This window comes from Equus quagga, chromosome 15 (assembly GCF_021613505.1).
Source record: "Equus quagga isolate Etosha38 chromosome 15, UCLA_HA_Equagga_1.0, whole genome shotgun sequence".
NCBI lineage: Eukaryota > Metazoa > Chordata > Mammalia > Perissodactyla > Equidae > Equus > Equus quagga.
The window spans coordinates 26691152-26706959 of record NC_060281.1 but is presented as its reverse complement, the minus strand read 5'-3'; the positions used below and the strand labels follow the sequence as shown (position 1 = coordinate 26706959).

Genomic DNA, 15808 nt, shown 5'->3' with positions numbered 1-15808 from the left:
TCATCCCCTCGCCATCCTGAACTCTACCCTCATGGACTTAGAAGTTACAAAATGTGGGGAAGGCCATGGGCAGTTTTAGGCAATTCATACTTAGATCAGAGGGTGCTTTGGAGAGAGAACAAGGCCAAGAAAATATTTTCTCTTTTCACACTTGACATTTTGCAGTTCTACCATGATTTATCTAGATGGGGTTTGTTTACAAACTGCTTAGGACTTGGTCTGTTTTATCCATCTGAGGGTTCGCACGTTTCTTCAATTCTACAAAATTCTCAGCCTTTATCTCTGTAAATATTGCCTCCTCTGTTTTCTCTAGTCTGGCCTTCTAGAACGCCTACATTTATTTTGTAGCTTCTCCTTCTATCCTCCACATCTCCCAACTTCCTTTTCACATTTGCCATCTCTGTCTTCTTCAGACTGCATTGTGGCTCATTTCCTCAGACCTATCATCCAATTCACTAATTTTCTCTTTAGCTGTCTCTACAGTATTGAGGCCAAATTTTTCAAAAGACTGTATTATTTTTATTTCTAAAATTTGTATTTACTTTTTTCTGTATCTAACTGATCAGATTGTATAAGCTCCTGTCTTAGGGATTCTATTCCTTCCATTATCTTTTTAAACATTTTAAACATATTTATTTTAAAGATACTTTCAGATTGCTCTATTATGTCTGTTTCCTCAGATGTAAATTGTTCAGATCTTTGGGTCTATGGACTGGCTCTCCTGGCACTGCATTTTTAAATGTATTTTAAAATTTTATTCCACAGGCTTGTATTCACTGGGAATTATCTTCCATAGAAGTCCCACTTGGCCCTAACAGGCCTGTCTGTGGTATAGCTTTATGGTTTCCCATGCCTAAGATACATGGGTTCACAGGTTCAAACCAGCTTTTATACTAGCTTCTCAGCTTAAGGCTTCCTCACCACTTGGACAGCGCAAGACTTAGATAGGCTTACAGTTATGCTCACTCATAGGTGACTCTGTGCCCACACCATGAAGCAGAGTCTGCTCTCCGCTGAGACTCTGGGCTGTGGGACAGAGATCTTCTGGTCCCCATTCATAGATAGTGCCACTTCTGTCAAGCTTCCAGCTGTAGGTATAGAGTCCAATTGCAGTTCCCAGCCATAGATGGACCTGTGGCCTCAACTCATACCCCCACGTGTATGTTAATACTACTAACTATGACGTGAGTATGCAGCCAAAGCCCCTCCAAGGACCAGGTTCTTCCACTTCTCCTCAGCGCCATTGCTATAGATTCCTTCTTCATTTGGGCCCTCGAGATTTCCTCTCTCTTGCTAGTTGTTTGCAGTGGGAAAGTCCATGCCTATGCAGTCCCCCATCCTGACCACAAAGTGGGCCATGAGATGCTACTTCCCTGCTCCCCGACTAGACTGGATACTCCATGACAACGAGAACTGTAGCTGTATGCTCAGGACCCATCACAGTGCTTGGAACCCAGTAGGTGCTCAATAAATATTTGTTGTCATGATATGAGCAAAAAAGGAGGTAGGTGGCATTTCAGGAGAGGTGAGCAGCAGTGGCTGAAGCAGGAACGAACAGAGTGCACTTGAACAAGTTCAACTGGAGCACAGGGTGTGAGGAGGATGGCAGTGAGAGATCAGACAGGAAAGGAAGGTGGGGGCGAGGTCTGGGAGGTAATGGGGAGCCATCGAAGGTTTCTGAGCAGGGGAGTGATATGATGTAGCCAGTTTGAGGATGATGGTACAGGGAGCAAGGTACAGGAATGGGTTGGAGGGGGAGATGTGTGAGAAAGGGAGGCCAGTTGCAGTCTAATGCAGTGGTCCAAGGAATAGAACTGAAGATCTGACCTGGAGGGCTAATGAGGAATAGAAGGAGAAGATCCATGCAAAAGACATAAAAAGAAAGTCCTCCGAGGCTGGCTAGAAGTGGGGAAGAGATGGGACGGAGTCAAATCTGAGCCCAAGGGTTTGAGCCTGGGTAGCAGGAAGAAAATGAAACCATGGCTGGAAATAGAAAAATGGGTGTGTGTACACATAGCCACAGCCCCAGATGGCTCATACATGCGATGCTCAAGAGGACACTCATGGCCAGTGCAGCCTTAGGGAGAGGTGGCTCAGCTGCCTCCCTGGCGTTAGGGAGGACCATCCTAATAGTCAAACCTGATATGAATGTCAACCTGAAGACCAGAATTGTTTTCACTTCTAAACAAGCCTTTGAGAAGGAGCAAGCAGTGATAATAGTTTAGGTTGAAAGAGTCTTTAGGGGTTTCCTTGTCTTTCTGCTTGTCTCACAGCCAAACCTATTAAAGCTGTCCCCGTTCCCAAAATTATCCCAAAAAAAGGATTTCGCCTTTCACTGTCTTTCCTAGGAACCAATCGAAACCTTTTCTGCCATTCTTAAAGGTCATAGCAGCTCACCAGCAAATTCTGCCACCCCTCCAGCCCACCTTCTCCCGCCTCGTCCCATCAGCTCTCAGTGATAACTGCCCAGACTTCCTGCCCGAACCACACACTTGCTCTGGGACCAAAGTCACCTGGCACTTCCAAAGACTCATCTTCTGTTGCTTCCTAATTGCTTTGAGTCTTTTAACCTCAGGAGTGTGGGGCTTGCCTACCTGAAGCCTCCTGGGGTAGAGATTGTATTAGATTTTATTGGTAAGTCCTGGAGCCCCAACCCAAAGACCGATACCCTGGAAGGAAGCGAGCCGAGCTACAAAGAACACTGGTTCTGGATTCAAATTCTGCTTCCACCCTCCCAAGAGCTGTGTGACCTTGGGGGTCCACCCAACTCCCTGAGCCTCAGTTTCCTCGGCTGTAACGTGGAGGCCCTAATGCCTTCCTCAGAGCATGGTGATGAGGATCTGAAAAGAAAACACTGGAGAAAGTAGCTAGCATGGTGCTTGGCACACAGTCCGCCCTCAGGCGGTGGTTGAAGGTGCATCTGAAGAAGTGTCTGCTCAACAGATACGTGGAATGGAGTGGAACTGAACAACTGACATTCAGTTTTTCCCCTCAGCCGTCAATGTTTTCAGGTGAATGAGTGCACAGCCTCCATCCCTTCCCCGCAGAGTTCATTTTCCAGCTGTTCCTCAGCCCCAGTCTCCTAGCTTCTGTTTACTTTCTACCGTCTGCCTCTCGTCCCAGCTCCTCCTGCCTCTTCTCAGGCTCTGATCCCAGAGTTGGGTGGGGAGGGAGGAGGAGGGTCCCACGCAAGGCCAGGGTGGGGGCTTACCTGGGGCCGAGGGTGCCCGGTGACAAGGCACTGCAGCACGAGGGTATCCCCCTCCCGGATGGTATAGACACGTTCGCTGATGTTGTCCTCTTTCACCACACATGCCTGGCCGGCGTGTACGATCTGAGCCTGGGCTGGAGCTGTGGGAGAGGAGGCTGGTTTAGACAAGAAGCATCAAGGCCTGAGGGGGTCTCAGGCTCCCTCCTGATGTGTTAGGGGGAGGGGTCAACCCAGACCTCCCCAGACTATTCCTCAGAGGGCTGACTCCCTTGAGTTCAAGAAAGAATCCTCCCAGGGCCCCAGGCCAGAAGCAGAAGGATTGAGGACCCAGAAAAGGGGCAATTCCTCCCCATCTAACCCACCTTGCAAGAGACCTGTGCTCTTCAATGAGCTGATGCGTGTGAGGGGCTTTGTAATCTGTGTGCACTGGTTCTCACTCAGCAAGCATCACTGTCTTAGCAGCCCGTGGAGGCTGCTGGCGCTCCACCGAGCAACCCATAGCCAGCAGATGCATCCATCCACCAGCTGCTGTGGGTGTTAGCTGCTAGGTGCACAGAGCTCACCTTCCCAGGGAAGTACCCGTAGCCAGTGGGAGCTGCCTGGGTCAGAAATGCTTAGGTCACCCCCATCCCCAAAACGCACCTCCCCCCCCATGACTGATGGACATAGTGCAAATGCCCAGCTCCCTTGCCGCAAAGTGGGATGACTGTGGTGCTGTCCACAATCCAGAGCCCCCTGGGAACAGGCTGAGGCTAAGTCAACTGAACCACATTTTTGCCCAGCTGCTTCTCCTTACAGTTTCTCCTGTGAGCATTTTCTCAGCAAATCACTTGCCTGAACTGCATCCCGACCCCAACCACCCCAGGCTCTACTTTTAGAGAGATAGCCTCCGACCTCACAGACTGCACATTCCCCTCACCCAAGGGCCTGCCACTTTTCCCTCACTGCTCCCTGAGCCTGTGCCAGCCTCTTCTCCAAGAGACAGAAGGTCTCACCAGGGGCCTAGAAGCTCTCAAAAGACTGTGGCCCCTCCTTGCCCGCTCTCAGAGTGCCCAGGAGTGGGGAACTAGAGCTAAGACATGGCCAGGGGGACCCAAAGGGGAAATGACTGAACTGGAAAAGTTCACAGCCCCTCTCTCAGTGTCCGCAAGGCAAACCAGCCCCCAGCCCGCCAAAGCTTGGGCTCTGGGAAGGAGGGCAAGGCTCCCAAGGTCACATCTGTCTGCTCACAGCTGAGGGTGGAGAGAGCGGAGATGGGAGAGCTAATCCAGGGCGTGAGGGACGCAAGGGGGTGAAAAGAGAGTCCTTGCCCAAAAGAGGCACACAGAGGTGAGATAAAAGCTGTACATAAAATGTGTAACTTCCTCCAGGAAGCATCCTATGATTGACCAGCTCCTTCCCTCCTTCTGTATCCGTCAGTCCCCCAGCGCAACAACAAAGCATCAATCTGTGTGTCCACCAAATTCAGATTCTTATCTATCTGCCTGCCAGACCGTGAGCTTCGTCTTGGTATCCCCAGCACAAGACCTCGAATATAGCGAGCACTCAGTGAACACTGAATGAATGAATTCATAAGAATATCCCATGGTGAAGTTGCTGGGTATCATAGGAGAGGCATAGGAGGTCCTAGGAGGTCAGAGGAGAGAGACAGCACTGTCTGATGGAGGGACATGCACAGAAGGCTCTATGGAAGAGGCAGCGTTTGAACCAGGCCTCAAAGAACACTAGTGATCTTTGGACCCTCGTTTTCTCATCTCTAAAATGGAGAGAATGCTGCCACCCGTGAGCACTCATGAGTGTGGATATGACGATAACCCCAGATCAATGAGAAGTTCTTAGTAGAACTCTGATGTGGTCTCCAGTGGCCACAAGTAACAGCTTCACAGAGTCTCTCCAGCCAACACCGATGGGACAGCCATGAACTAACGACAGAGGTTTGTCCAGGGAGGTAGCTCGGCTGCAGGTGGAGCAGCTGGTGAGGCAGCAATTAGGAGTGACACGGGCCATGTTCAGCTCTGAAAGTCTCTGCAAACAGCAGCAGGTTCTGCAAACAGTGGCAGCTGCCACCAACTCAGAGTCTGAGTGTCCAGGTGACCATCCTGCCTGCTCAGCTTCCATGGAGGAATGAACCTAGGCTAGTTGTCAGGAGACAAGGTATGCGACTTTGGGCGAGTCAGACCTCATGGGCCTCAGTTTCCCTGCCCATAAGAGGGGAGTGAATTAGATGACCTCTGAGGTCTTTTTCAACTCACTTTCTATAAATTTTGTAATCAGCACATAGTCCCTATATCAGATGCACCCTAGAATCTGGGGAATAGGTCTGAAACTGTCACCCCCTGCAATGAAAATGCATGAACATCACTATAGCATGGAAGAGATAGCTATCTGTGGACAAGGTCCTCAGGAAACAACCCAGCAATGCATGACGTACATGTCAGTTGCTGATAAGCCAGGAGGCTGCATGGATGTCTGCAAGAGACCTGGGGTGCTTCTCAACAAGGAAGACATTGATTTCACAGGCTCCAATGGAAGATAAGCTGTAATCTTGGACACTGTGGCTTGCCCATAGCCAGGCGGTGTTGTAATGACAGAAGCTTTGGTGACTGATAAGGAATATCGAAAAGAGCTGGAGAGCTGGACTTTCTCAGGGCCCGGCCAGCACAGGCCAGAAAAGATGGGGCCCAGCCAGCAGACACAAGGCCTCTGGCCATCGGCCAGGTACATTTCCTTGCTGGAGATGGAACTATGAGTGGGCGTCATGGATGATGACATCATTAAGATTATCCAACTCCCTTTGATGACATTAACTATTAAGACTATCCAACTCTAAAATGATAGAACCACTGTGGAAGAGATTTTGGCAATATCTAGTCCTGTGTACCCCATGACGCAGCAATTCCACTCCTGGATGTGTTCCCAATAGAAATGAGTGCCTATGACAGCCAAACAATAGGTCCAAGAATATTCATAGCAGCTTTATTCATTATAGCTAAAAACAAGAAACAACCCACATGTCCATCGACAGTAGTATGGGTAGGGGCCAGCATGGTGGTGTAGTGGTTAAGTTCATGCACTCTGCTTCAGCAGCTCGAGGTTCACAGTTTCGGATCCCGGGTGCGAACCTAGCACCACTCGTTAAGCCACGCTGTGGTGGCATCCCACATACAAAATAGAGGAAGACTGCCACAGATGTTAGCTCAGCAACAATCTTCCTTGAGCAAAAAAAAAAAAGAGAGAGATTGGCAACAGATGTTAGCTAAGGGCCACTCTTCCTCACTCAAAAAAAAAAAAAGAGTAGCATGGGTAAATAAATTCTGGTATATTCATACAATAGAACATTACACAAAAGTAAAAAAAATGAACTACTGATAGACACAGCGACACTGTTGAATTGCACAGGCACAATTTGAGTGAAAGAACTCAGACAGAAAAGAGTAAATAGTGCATGATTTCATATATTTGAAATTCAAAACTAGAAAAACCAATCTTACAGTAACCGAGATCTAAACAGTGGTGGCCCTTGAGTGGGGGTGGGGGATTGCTTACTGGGAAGAGCACAAGAGAAGTTTCTGGGAAGTAACCTGAGCGGTGGTTATATGGGTGGATATATATGTAAAAATGCATCAAGTTATTTGCTCAAGACTTTACGGTATCTAAGTTACACTTCAATTAAAAAAACGATCATCCACCCCTCCTTGATGACATGGTCCACGGAGGTTATCCAGTTTCCTCTGATGACAGTAAACACTACGATGACCCACTCCCTTTACTCTGACTCCTATTTGATGAACCGCTTCCCATGGCTGACTTCCTCCAGGTGTCAATTTTCCTTCTGGAGCAAGCGCTGGCTGGCAGCAAGGCGCCCAGGCCCCCTTGGCCTTGGCATTTCAATTTGCACATCACCCTCCATTGAATTTCATTAACGTGAGTCAGCCTCCCCCGCTCTGCCCACTCCTGGCATGACTGGAACCATGTTTCTGACCCTGAACCAACAGAGACCCCACCAAGTCACAGGCCTCCAGAGGAGCTCTGTCCCACTGAACCTCGGCCCCCCACTCCACACACACCAGTAGGGCACTGCCAGCAGGGGCATCTTCTCATTCCCAAGGCAACCCCGCTGGGGTCTGTGTCAAGAGGCACCACGACATAATCCCTTCACTCAGTCTGTCAAACAACCAACGCTTCGAGCCGGCCGCTGTGCTGGGTGCTGGAGAGACTGTCATGAAAAGCAAACCAGGACTGGCTCTGAAAGAGCATTGTTGGGGACGCGGATGGCAAACAAGCAAACAGACATGAACGGGATGGTTCCAGCATGTGGTAAGAGCTGAGACGACTCTAAGCAGAGAAATGTGACAAGGAACAGTGGGCCGAGGAGAGATCTGCTTTAGAGAGATGGCAAGAGCAGACGATCTGAGACTAATGCCTGGCTCTTTACCCACTAGCTGGGTGACAGTGCACAAGTTACTTAAGCTCTCTGAGCCTCAGCCTCTTCATTTGTAAAATGGGAACAATAATGCCTTCTCTCAGGGCTGGTGTGAGGGTTTAAGACAATATATGTAAAACATCTGACCATACGGTATGGGTATATGCTCTCTTAATAAATGACAGCTCCTGAGATGATATTTAATCATATAGGAGCAAGAGATGAGGACAGGAGACCACCCTCTGTGGCCCCCTCTATATCCCAGGGGTGGAGACATTCCAAGGAGACATTAAACCGGTAGGGATGTTTTATAAATACGTTCAAAATCCATGTTGAGGGCTGTGGAGGGCTTCAGAGGAGCTGGAAAATGGGGAGAGGGATGGAGCGCTTTTCTGAGCATCCCTCATTCCATACCAGCACCCTTAGCTCTCAGCAAGTCACGTTGTGACATTCAGCAAGTTACTTAAGCCTGTCTATGAAAATAATCCATAACCAATCTATAAATGAAAATTTGGGTGAGTTTATTCTGAACTGAAATCTGAGGACCACCGCCCAGGGCCTTTCTTCCCGAAGGAAGAAAGGGCACCAAGGAAGTGAGGTATACAGAGTGATTATATACCCCCAAACAGGCTGTTTCACATGTGACTGAAATGTCCCTCCCACAATAGTCACAAGATTGCCCTGTCGGCACAGGACTTGATGGACACAGCAGGTAGTGGTCTGCTCTCTCAGAGGGCGTAGCAGGAGGCAAGTCTATTGTCTTGAGCTGGGTTGTCACAAGTGAGCGCAGCAATCAGTTCCTAGCCTAAGGAAAGATGCTTAATCCTTAAGGGAATGCCAACATTGGGAGGGGGAGGGAAGTTGCACCTTTATCTCAAGGGCCTTTGTTCTTGCCATAGGGAATATCTAAAGCAGATATACAATGCATGCTCAACAGCCACGGTCAGGCCCTTTTGGAAAGACAAGGTCAGGCCGAATTAGGTTTATACCAAATGGCTTCCTCACATCCTCCAATATATACTATTGCTTGCCATTTTTATTTATCAAGCCTTAGTTTTCTCTTTTGTAAAATGGGGATTTTGTGAGGAATCAATACACTCCTGTAAAGTGTTTAAGACAGAGTCTGCTACACAGTAAGCAACCTCAACAAGTGACCCGGCGCTCCTCTCAGAAACCCACCTCCCCGAGGGGTCTGCCAGCCCTTTGCATGAAAGGCCCCTGCTCATCCGCCACAGATGGTGAGGGTGGTGCGTTCCTGGGGCCCACTGTCTATTTCCAGGCTCCTTGCCGCAGTTCTGAGGCAGAAAGGGCAAGTGCTGCTCAGCCTCCGTTGGCAGAGAAGGACCCTGAAGCCTGGAGGAAAAGTCCTGTCCAGGTCGCTTCCTGACACAGGACAGAAGCAGAGCTGGGCCGCCTGCTAGCCTGGAACTCAGCTCACTGTCCCAGTCCTCCACGGACACCCTCACCGCCGCCCGGAGTCACCGGGGGAGCCTGTTGCAACGCAGATTCCCAGGCCCGCACACACCCACCAGCCCTGACTCTTCAGGGGCGGGCCTCAGCTTGTGTTTATAACAAGCTCGCTGGGAATTTCAGAGGCACCGCTGGATATGATCATCTTTGCTGGACACCACATTCGTGGAAGGAAAACAGGACAGGATTTTGGAACCCAGTATATTTTCCTGCCTCTGGTCTATGCAACTTTTCCTATTTCCCTCTCCCGAGCGCTATCAACAAATCCCCATGGAAAAGGAGAACAGTGTCTCCCAGCCTGCGTGCCACAAAGTGTTCATCGGCAGTCCACTGCCAGGCAAGGATGCTGCATCTTCCCTCTCTTTCTCAGAGAGTCTCAGCACACAAGAGGATATTATTATAGGCTCTGAAAAGTCCTGCAGTAAATATACCCATGTAACTTGATTTAATCCAGTGTTTTGCAAATGTATTTGGCCATAAAGCCCTTTCTTCAGAGTTTCTCTTAACATCTTGAGAGACAGAAGTGTTGTGTGAAAGAAATGGGGAAATGCTGATCCAAAGCTCAGTAGAAAACTAACAGCCGTGGAGTCAGAGAATAGTCTGAGAACGGCCAAGTGGCATGAGAGCTGTCCCCCGTGGGGCAGCATTGTAAGGACAGCTGAGGCAGAAATAGTGCGTCCCTGGCAGAATGCTTCTGGCCTGGCAGCTCGCTCTCTTCTTCCCCAAAAAGTGTACACCCCAAATTGTAGGTGGGGGTGGGGGCTGTCAGCACCCAGCAGGCCCAGTGAGGAAGCCACAAACTCTCAAGGACTCATGTTAAGGCAAATTCCAACTTACCCAGTGGGCTTCGGAGACAATTCTCACTGGAACCCAGAGGGGAATTTCATCAAGGACCCCCATTCCCCGTAAGAGAATTTCCTCCCTGTCTGAGTTCCCATAAGAAAATTTCCTCCTCAGCTGCTAGTCCAGGGGTAGGGGATGCTGTCAAACGCACAAGGATGCCACAGGAGGATGTGGAGCCAAAGAAGGCAGGCAGACAGCAAAATGAATGGAAAACCTTAATTTAAAGCCCCATCAGTTTTCCTTCCCAAGCCACATTTTAAAAGGTCATAGTCAAGTTGGGGCTGTTGTCCTGCTTCCTGTTTCTGACTCTTTCAGGGGAAGCGTGTGTGTCTGCAGGCTGCGGGAACTTCCAAACAGAGCAGAGTGGGAGGAGGGCAAGGAGAGCAAAGGAGAAGGGGGGCTGCAGACTACCCCGCCTGGAGTTGGTCTATCTGCCCAGTTACCGGATGGCAGAGCAAGTCTCACCACCCTAACTGCCTCCCACAAGCATCACTGAGTATTCTGGGCCAGGCACTATGGAATCAGGATCTGTGTTCTAGTCCTGACTTTCATCAGACAGTCATTCAACAAACCTTACGAGTGTGAGGTGTTGCGCTTGGTGTTGGGGGTACAGAGAGCTATGGCACCCAGGCCCTGTGCTAGGGATGTGTACAGTCTGGAAGAGCTAGGATAAGAATGATGCCTATAAAGGGCTGCTGAGAGGCTGGAAGGAAGCAGGGAGGGATTGCCGGGAGCTGGAATTATGTCTCAGGTCTGCCCCCAGCCCATGTAATATCACAATGACATAAAAATACATACATAACAGTAACAATTTACTTTGTGCCAGCATCGTATTGAGTGCTTTATATCTACTATTTATTGCTCATAACAAGCCTATTATTGTTCCCATTTGTCAGATGAGGAAGCTGAGGCTCAGCAAGGTTAAGAAATTTCCCCCAGGATGCCCTGCAGGTTGGAGTCTGTCTGACTCTGACTTTTGTCCTAAGCCCCATGCATCTCCAGTCCCCGAGTGCCTGGCACAGTGAGGACTCGGCGCTCAGGCTGCAGGACACAGTCTCTGAGCTGCTGGCTGGGCGGGTCCCGCGCTGCATCCTTAGAAACTCTCTCTCCCTCGCCCTCCCAGCTCCTGGTATGCACATGTTTATCGATCCTTTTATGCATGTAATGCAAATGGACACTTAATAATTTACCGGAGTTAACAGTGCTGAAATAGTAACAGGCTTTTCCCTTTTAATTAGCTGCTCAGAGAATGGCGGCTGGGGTCTGGGTGGAGGCTCCTGGGGCGGGCACCTGGCCGGCTCCACCTGGGCCTCCCTCTGCCAGGGCTGCCGTACCCCTCCTGCAGACCGCAGGCCACTCGAACACAGACCCCTCAGGGACATTAACCCTGCCCTTCTGTGCTCTCCACAGCGGGGGTGTGCCCTGCCCTCCCGCAGCCCGGGCTGTCTGTGGAGCTGGCTCAAGCCTGTCCTCTGTTCCCCACCAGCTGGGGGTGAACCGGGTGCCTTCTCAGGAGTGCTCCAAGTCTGGCAGAGCCTCCAATTCTATGCTGGGAAAACCAGTTTGAAGCAGTCCTACCACCCCGCACCATCTCCTCTGGCCTCGCCTTCGTGCTGGTCATCTCGAGAGGAAGCACCCCACACTCTGCCCTGTCCACTCCTGGTCATTCTCTCAGGTCATTAGGCCTTGGTCCAAACTGATTCCCTCCCCATCCTCCCTCTGGCTCCCTGGCCTCCCAATCCTTCAGAGGGCACACAATCGCTGGCTAACGTGCCATTGATTCATTGGTTCCTTCTGCAACATTTCCCGAGCACCCATCGTGTGAAATGTCCTGCCCTCAGTGCTGAGATGCAGAGCCAAATAAGGCGTAGCCCTCCTCCACGAAGAACCTCGGCACTCGCCTTGCTGCAGACCGCATTAGAGCCTGCTCTCCACCGCAAGCTCATTTTTGCCCATCAAAACCAAACCCATATTCAGCCGACCTCCTCTTGGGCTGCAAAAATCTCTCCCCAACCCGAGAGTATGTGTCTCTGACCTCCAAGTACAAGATGCTGTCACTGGATCTGGAGAGCAGCCACAGCTGAAAGGATCAGTGCACAGGCTGCCACCCTATCACCATGACTGAGCATAAAAACAAGGTCCGCTATCATAGTCAGGAGATACCTGACACCGCTTGCATGGCCTGCTCCTGTTTGCAGGATCTTGTACCATTTGCAAAGCCTGCTCCTGTTTGAAGGGCCTGGTACCATTTGCAAAGCCTGCTCCTGTTTGCAGGGCCTGGTACCATTTGCAAAGCCTGCTTCTGTTCACAGGGCCTGGTACCATTTGCATGGCCTGCTTCTGTTCACAGGGCCTGGTACCATTTGCAGAGCCTCCTCCTGTTCAAAGGGCCTGGTACTGTTTGCAAAGCCTGCTCCTGTTTGCAGGCCCTGGTACCGTTTGCAGAGCCTGCTCCTGTTTTCAGGATCTGGTACTGTTTTCAGAGCCTGATGCTTCTGGGTGAGCCTGGCACTCCTGACAGCTCTCCTCTGCTGAAAGTGGTGGCCCGTCCATCTGTGCCAAAGTCTCTGGAATGTTCGGCACCACTGCGCCCACATCCTGGCCTCATCAGAAGGCACTCAGGTTTTGAGAGTGCCAGGTTATATTCTTAGAATCTTCATTGTCTGTGTATCGGTGGAAGTTCAATCTGCATACCACTTAGAGAACTCTGGGATGTCGGGGCAGGCCACTGGGGAAGCCCTCTAAATGAGGACTCTGAGGTCCCCTGGGGGAGCTATAAAGAGACTTTCTCCCTGGTAGGTCCCAGAACACCAGAATCAAAAGTCTCAACAATGAGGCAACCTCGGGCAGCTCTAACCAGCGTAGGTAGGACGCTCAGAGAAGAGAGCGGAAAGCCACCTGCCTCAAGCTGGCACTGCTTGATGGGAAACTGTAAATGCAGGTCTGAGGGCTGCCCAGAGGTGTGGTATGAGGAGCAGGAGGTAGGGCTGTCTCTCTCACCTCATGACTATGTGACCTTGGGAAGGTTTTTTTAACATCTTGAAGCCTCAGTTTCTTCATATGCAAAGTGGGGATAATATTCTATCTCAGGTTCTGGTGGAAATAACTTCTGGGTTGTGAGGATTAAATGAGATCATGCACACTGGGTACACAGCACAAGGACTAGTATCTAGCAGGTGCTCAATGAATTTCAGTTCCCTTTCCACTTGCTAATATAGCCCAGGACCCTTCGGGAACCTATTCTGAGGGCCTGTAGGAGGGAAATGTGAAAGCGAATGAGGAAGTCTCCTTCAGGAGGATGCCAAGAGCCGTAATCCTGAGAGACCAGAACACCAAGGTGGGCTGAAAGAAGTAATCACTGGAAGGAAAGATCTCCCCAAGAGAACACACAGGATGATGGCAGGAAAGAGAGGCTGCCACCCGTCAGGGCAGAGTATGGCTTCTGGAATCCAGGACCTGAGCCTGCCTGGCCCAGGGATGTGGGACCCATGATACGGGGTTACTCATATAAAAGTTTCCTGCCTGGGTCCCAGCTACCCTGCCCCACCAAGCTCTGCCAGTCCTGGGGACCCCCTCACTGCAGTTCACTTGGTCCTGGGCCTCAGCAGCAGCCCAGACACCAGATACGACCAAACCCCCACGCACCAAAGCATACCTATCGACCCAAGCCCAGGGGAGGAGCAGGGCTGGAGTAGACACAGCCCTGGGCATGGGGTTCTCATCCAGGCTGTTGCAGTAACTGCCATGTGGCCTGGGGCAAATCATTTAACCCTCGAGTCCAGAGCCTCAGTTTCCTGACTGTAAAATGGGCAGAAGAGGGCTCCCCATTGTGGTTGTTAAATATAGTAAGAATGGAATGGAATCCACCAAGCACAGCGCACGCTGCCTAGCAGATACTCTGGAAGGACAGTTAGAAGGGAGCGGAACAAAACCAAACTCACACCTCGGGGTGTGTCCACCATGAGAAAGTTCCCCTAGTCTGACAGTTACAGCTTCCACTGTGGAGCCCGACAGCCCAAGTGACCCTGTCCCCAGGAGCCTGAGTCTCCAGTGTACCTGTGGCCAACACTAGGGATGGGACACATCCTGGGTAGAACCAGAGACGCACTGCCAGGTGCAGGCCCCAACCCAGAAGGTAGGGCCGGGGCTAGTCCTGCGCCAGGGAATGGAGGGGCCAGTGGCTTTGCTGAAGCAAAAACCCCCAAGGCCCCACCTGACCCAAAAGCCCAGGGGCCTCCCCCAAGCCCCACAGAGCTGAGACCCAACCCGGAGCAGAGGGCACAGTTTGGGGCCTGGCGCAGGCTGGCTGTGGGAGCTGAGGGAAGATAACGGGGCTGAGGCCCTGGACATGGGCTGAAATGGGCGTCTGGGGACCCTGGGCCCTCAGAAAGAACGGGATGGTGACAGGTGGGTGGGAGACCGTTCCAAACGAACCTGCAAGAAGTGGTTGGAAGCTCCGCTACAGCACTTAACCTGACTAAACCCTCATTTCCCCACCATAACAGATGTCAATAATATTAGGCTCACAGCGTCTTATTAAGTGAGATGAAATATCCGAAAAGGCAATGTAAACTGTAACGCTCTGCACAGATCAGGTCTTACTAGGCGCTGAAAGACCCAAAGATGGCTTCAGAGAGTGAAAATTGGAAGTTAAGAAGCAGGCCATAATGCACCTATTAAACCAGTAAAAATAAATTAAAATGATAAAATCCATTGTGGCTCGGCTGTGCGCAAGGCTGGCTCAAACTTTTTGTAGCACAACCCAGCAGTGCGAAATGAGAACCATAAAACTGTTCCCATCCTATGACCTATTAGGCAATCTCACTTTGGGGAATAGGCCCCAAGGAAATAATTTAAAAGGAAAAAGTAATTCACTAGGATATTCATGGCAGAGCCATTTAGAAGAAGGGGAAACTGGCGCCTGCCCAAACGCCCCGCAATGGAGAAATGGTAACCAAACTCCAGTGCATCGAGGCGGGGGTGCCCCGCGGCCATTAAAGTGACAGGTCTGAGGGCTCGGTCAATACCGGGAGACGTGTGTAGGAGATAAAGTCAAGCTGAGAAAGCAGAACGGACCACTGTTTACTGCTATGTAAAAATATATTGACAGGTATAGGCAGGGAATTTAGAATGAATGGTTAATGTTTGATGGTCATTGGGTTCCTTTCTTTTCCTATGAAGTTGTTTAAGTGGATAATAATAACAATAACAACCCTGAAAGCAAAATCAATCTTGCAGCTTGAGAGCAGGTGGGGCCTTAGACCCCAGGACAGAAGGGCAGGGGAAGGAAGGACAGTGTTTCTGGAGAGCCCACCACCACCGGGCAGTACTCTGATCCCCCTACCCCAGCCCACTGTGAGTTCCTGGCATTGTCCCACCCAGCTGCAGGGTGGAGTTCTGGGTGCCCAGTCTGACTGCTTGAAACCTCTTGCAGCCGCCTCTGCATAGTTCCTCCAGGCCAGGCCTGCGCTCCAGCTCAGGAGGACGGAAAATTAGCTCTGAGGCTTAAAAACCAGGGAGACATAAGGGCCTGATTAGCTTTATGCCTCTCTCTATGTCCACTGACCTAAAAGGACAGCACTTACTGCCCCCTCAGCCCCCAAGGCCTGAGAGCCATTCCTCGCCACCCCTTCATTAGTGAAAACACACTGTCCCCTGCTAAGTGTCAGCCAGAAACCTGGGAGTCCTCTCTGATTTCTCTTCTTCTCCCACACCCTACACCCAATCCACCAGTGAGCCCTCTCAGCGTGACCTTCAGAACTGACCCTGAATCCCATCCCTGCAATACCACCCTAGTCTTAGCCACCAATACCATCTCCTGCCTGGGTTATTACCACAGCCTCCGGATAGGTCAACCCTGC

At 50.6% G+C, this 15808-nt stretch overlaps 1 protein-coding gene across 2 annotated transcripts in view; it reads right to left on the bottom strand.

Moving 5' to 3' along the window:
• The window catches only part of MDGA1 (MAM domain containing glycosylphosphatidylinositol anchor 1), a 57203-nt gene that overhangs the window by 22652 nt on the left and 18743 nt on the right, over nt 1-15808 (bottom strand). For both annotated transcript variants that reach the window (XM_046640669.1, XM_046640670.1), the window contains exon 2: nt 3212-3351. In XM_046640669.1, coding sequence (XP_046496625.1) covers nt 3212-3351 — 140 coding nt within the window. The remainder of the gene's footprint in view (nt 1-3211; nt 3352-15808) is intronic.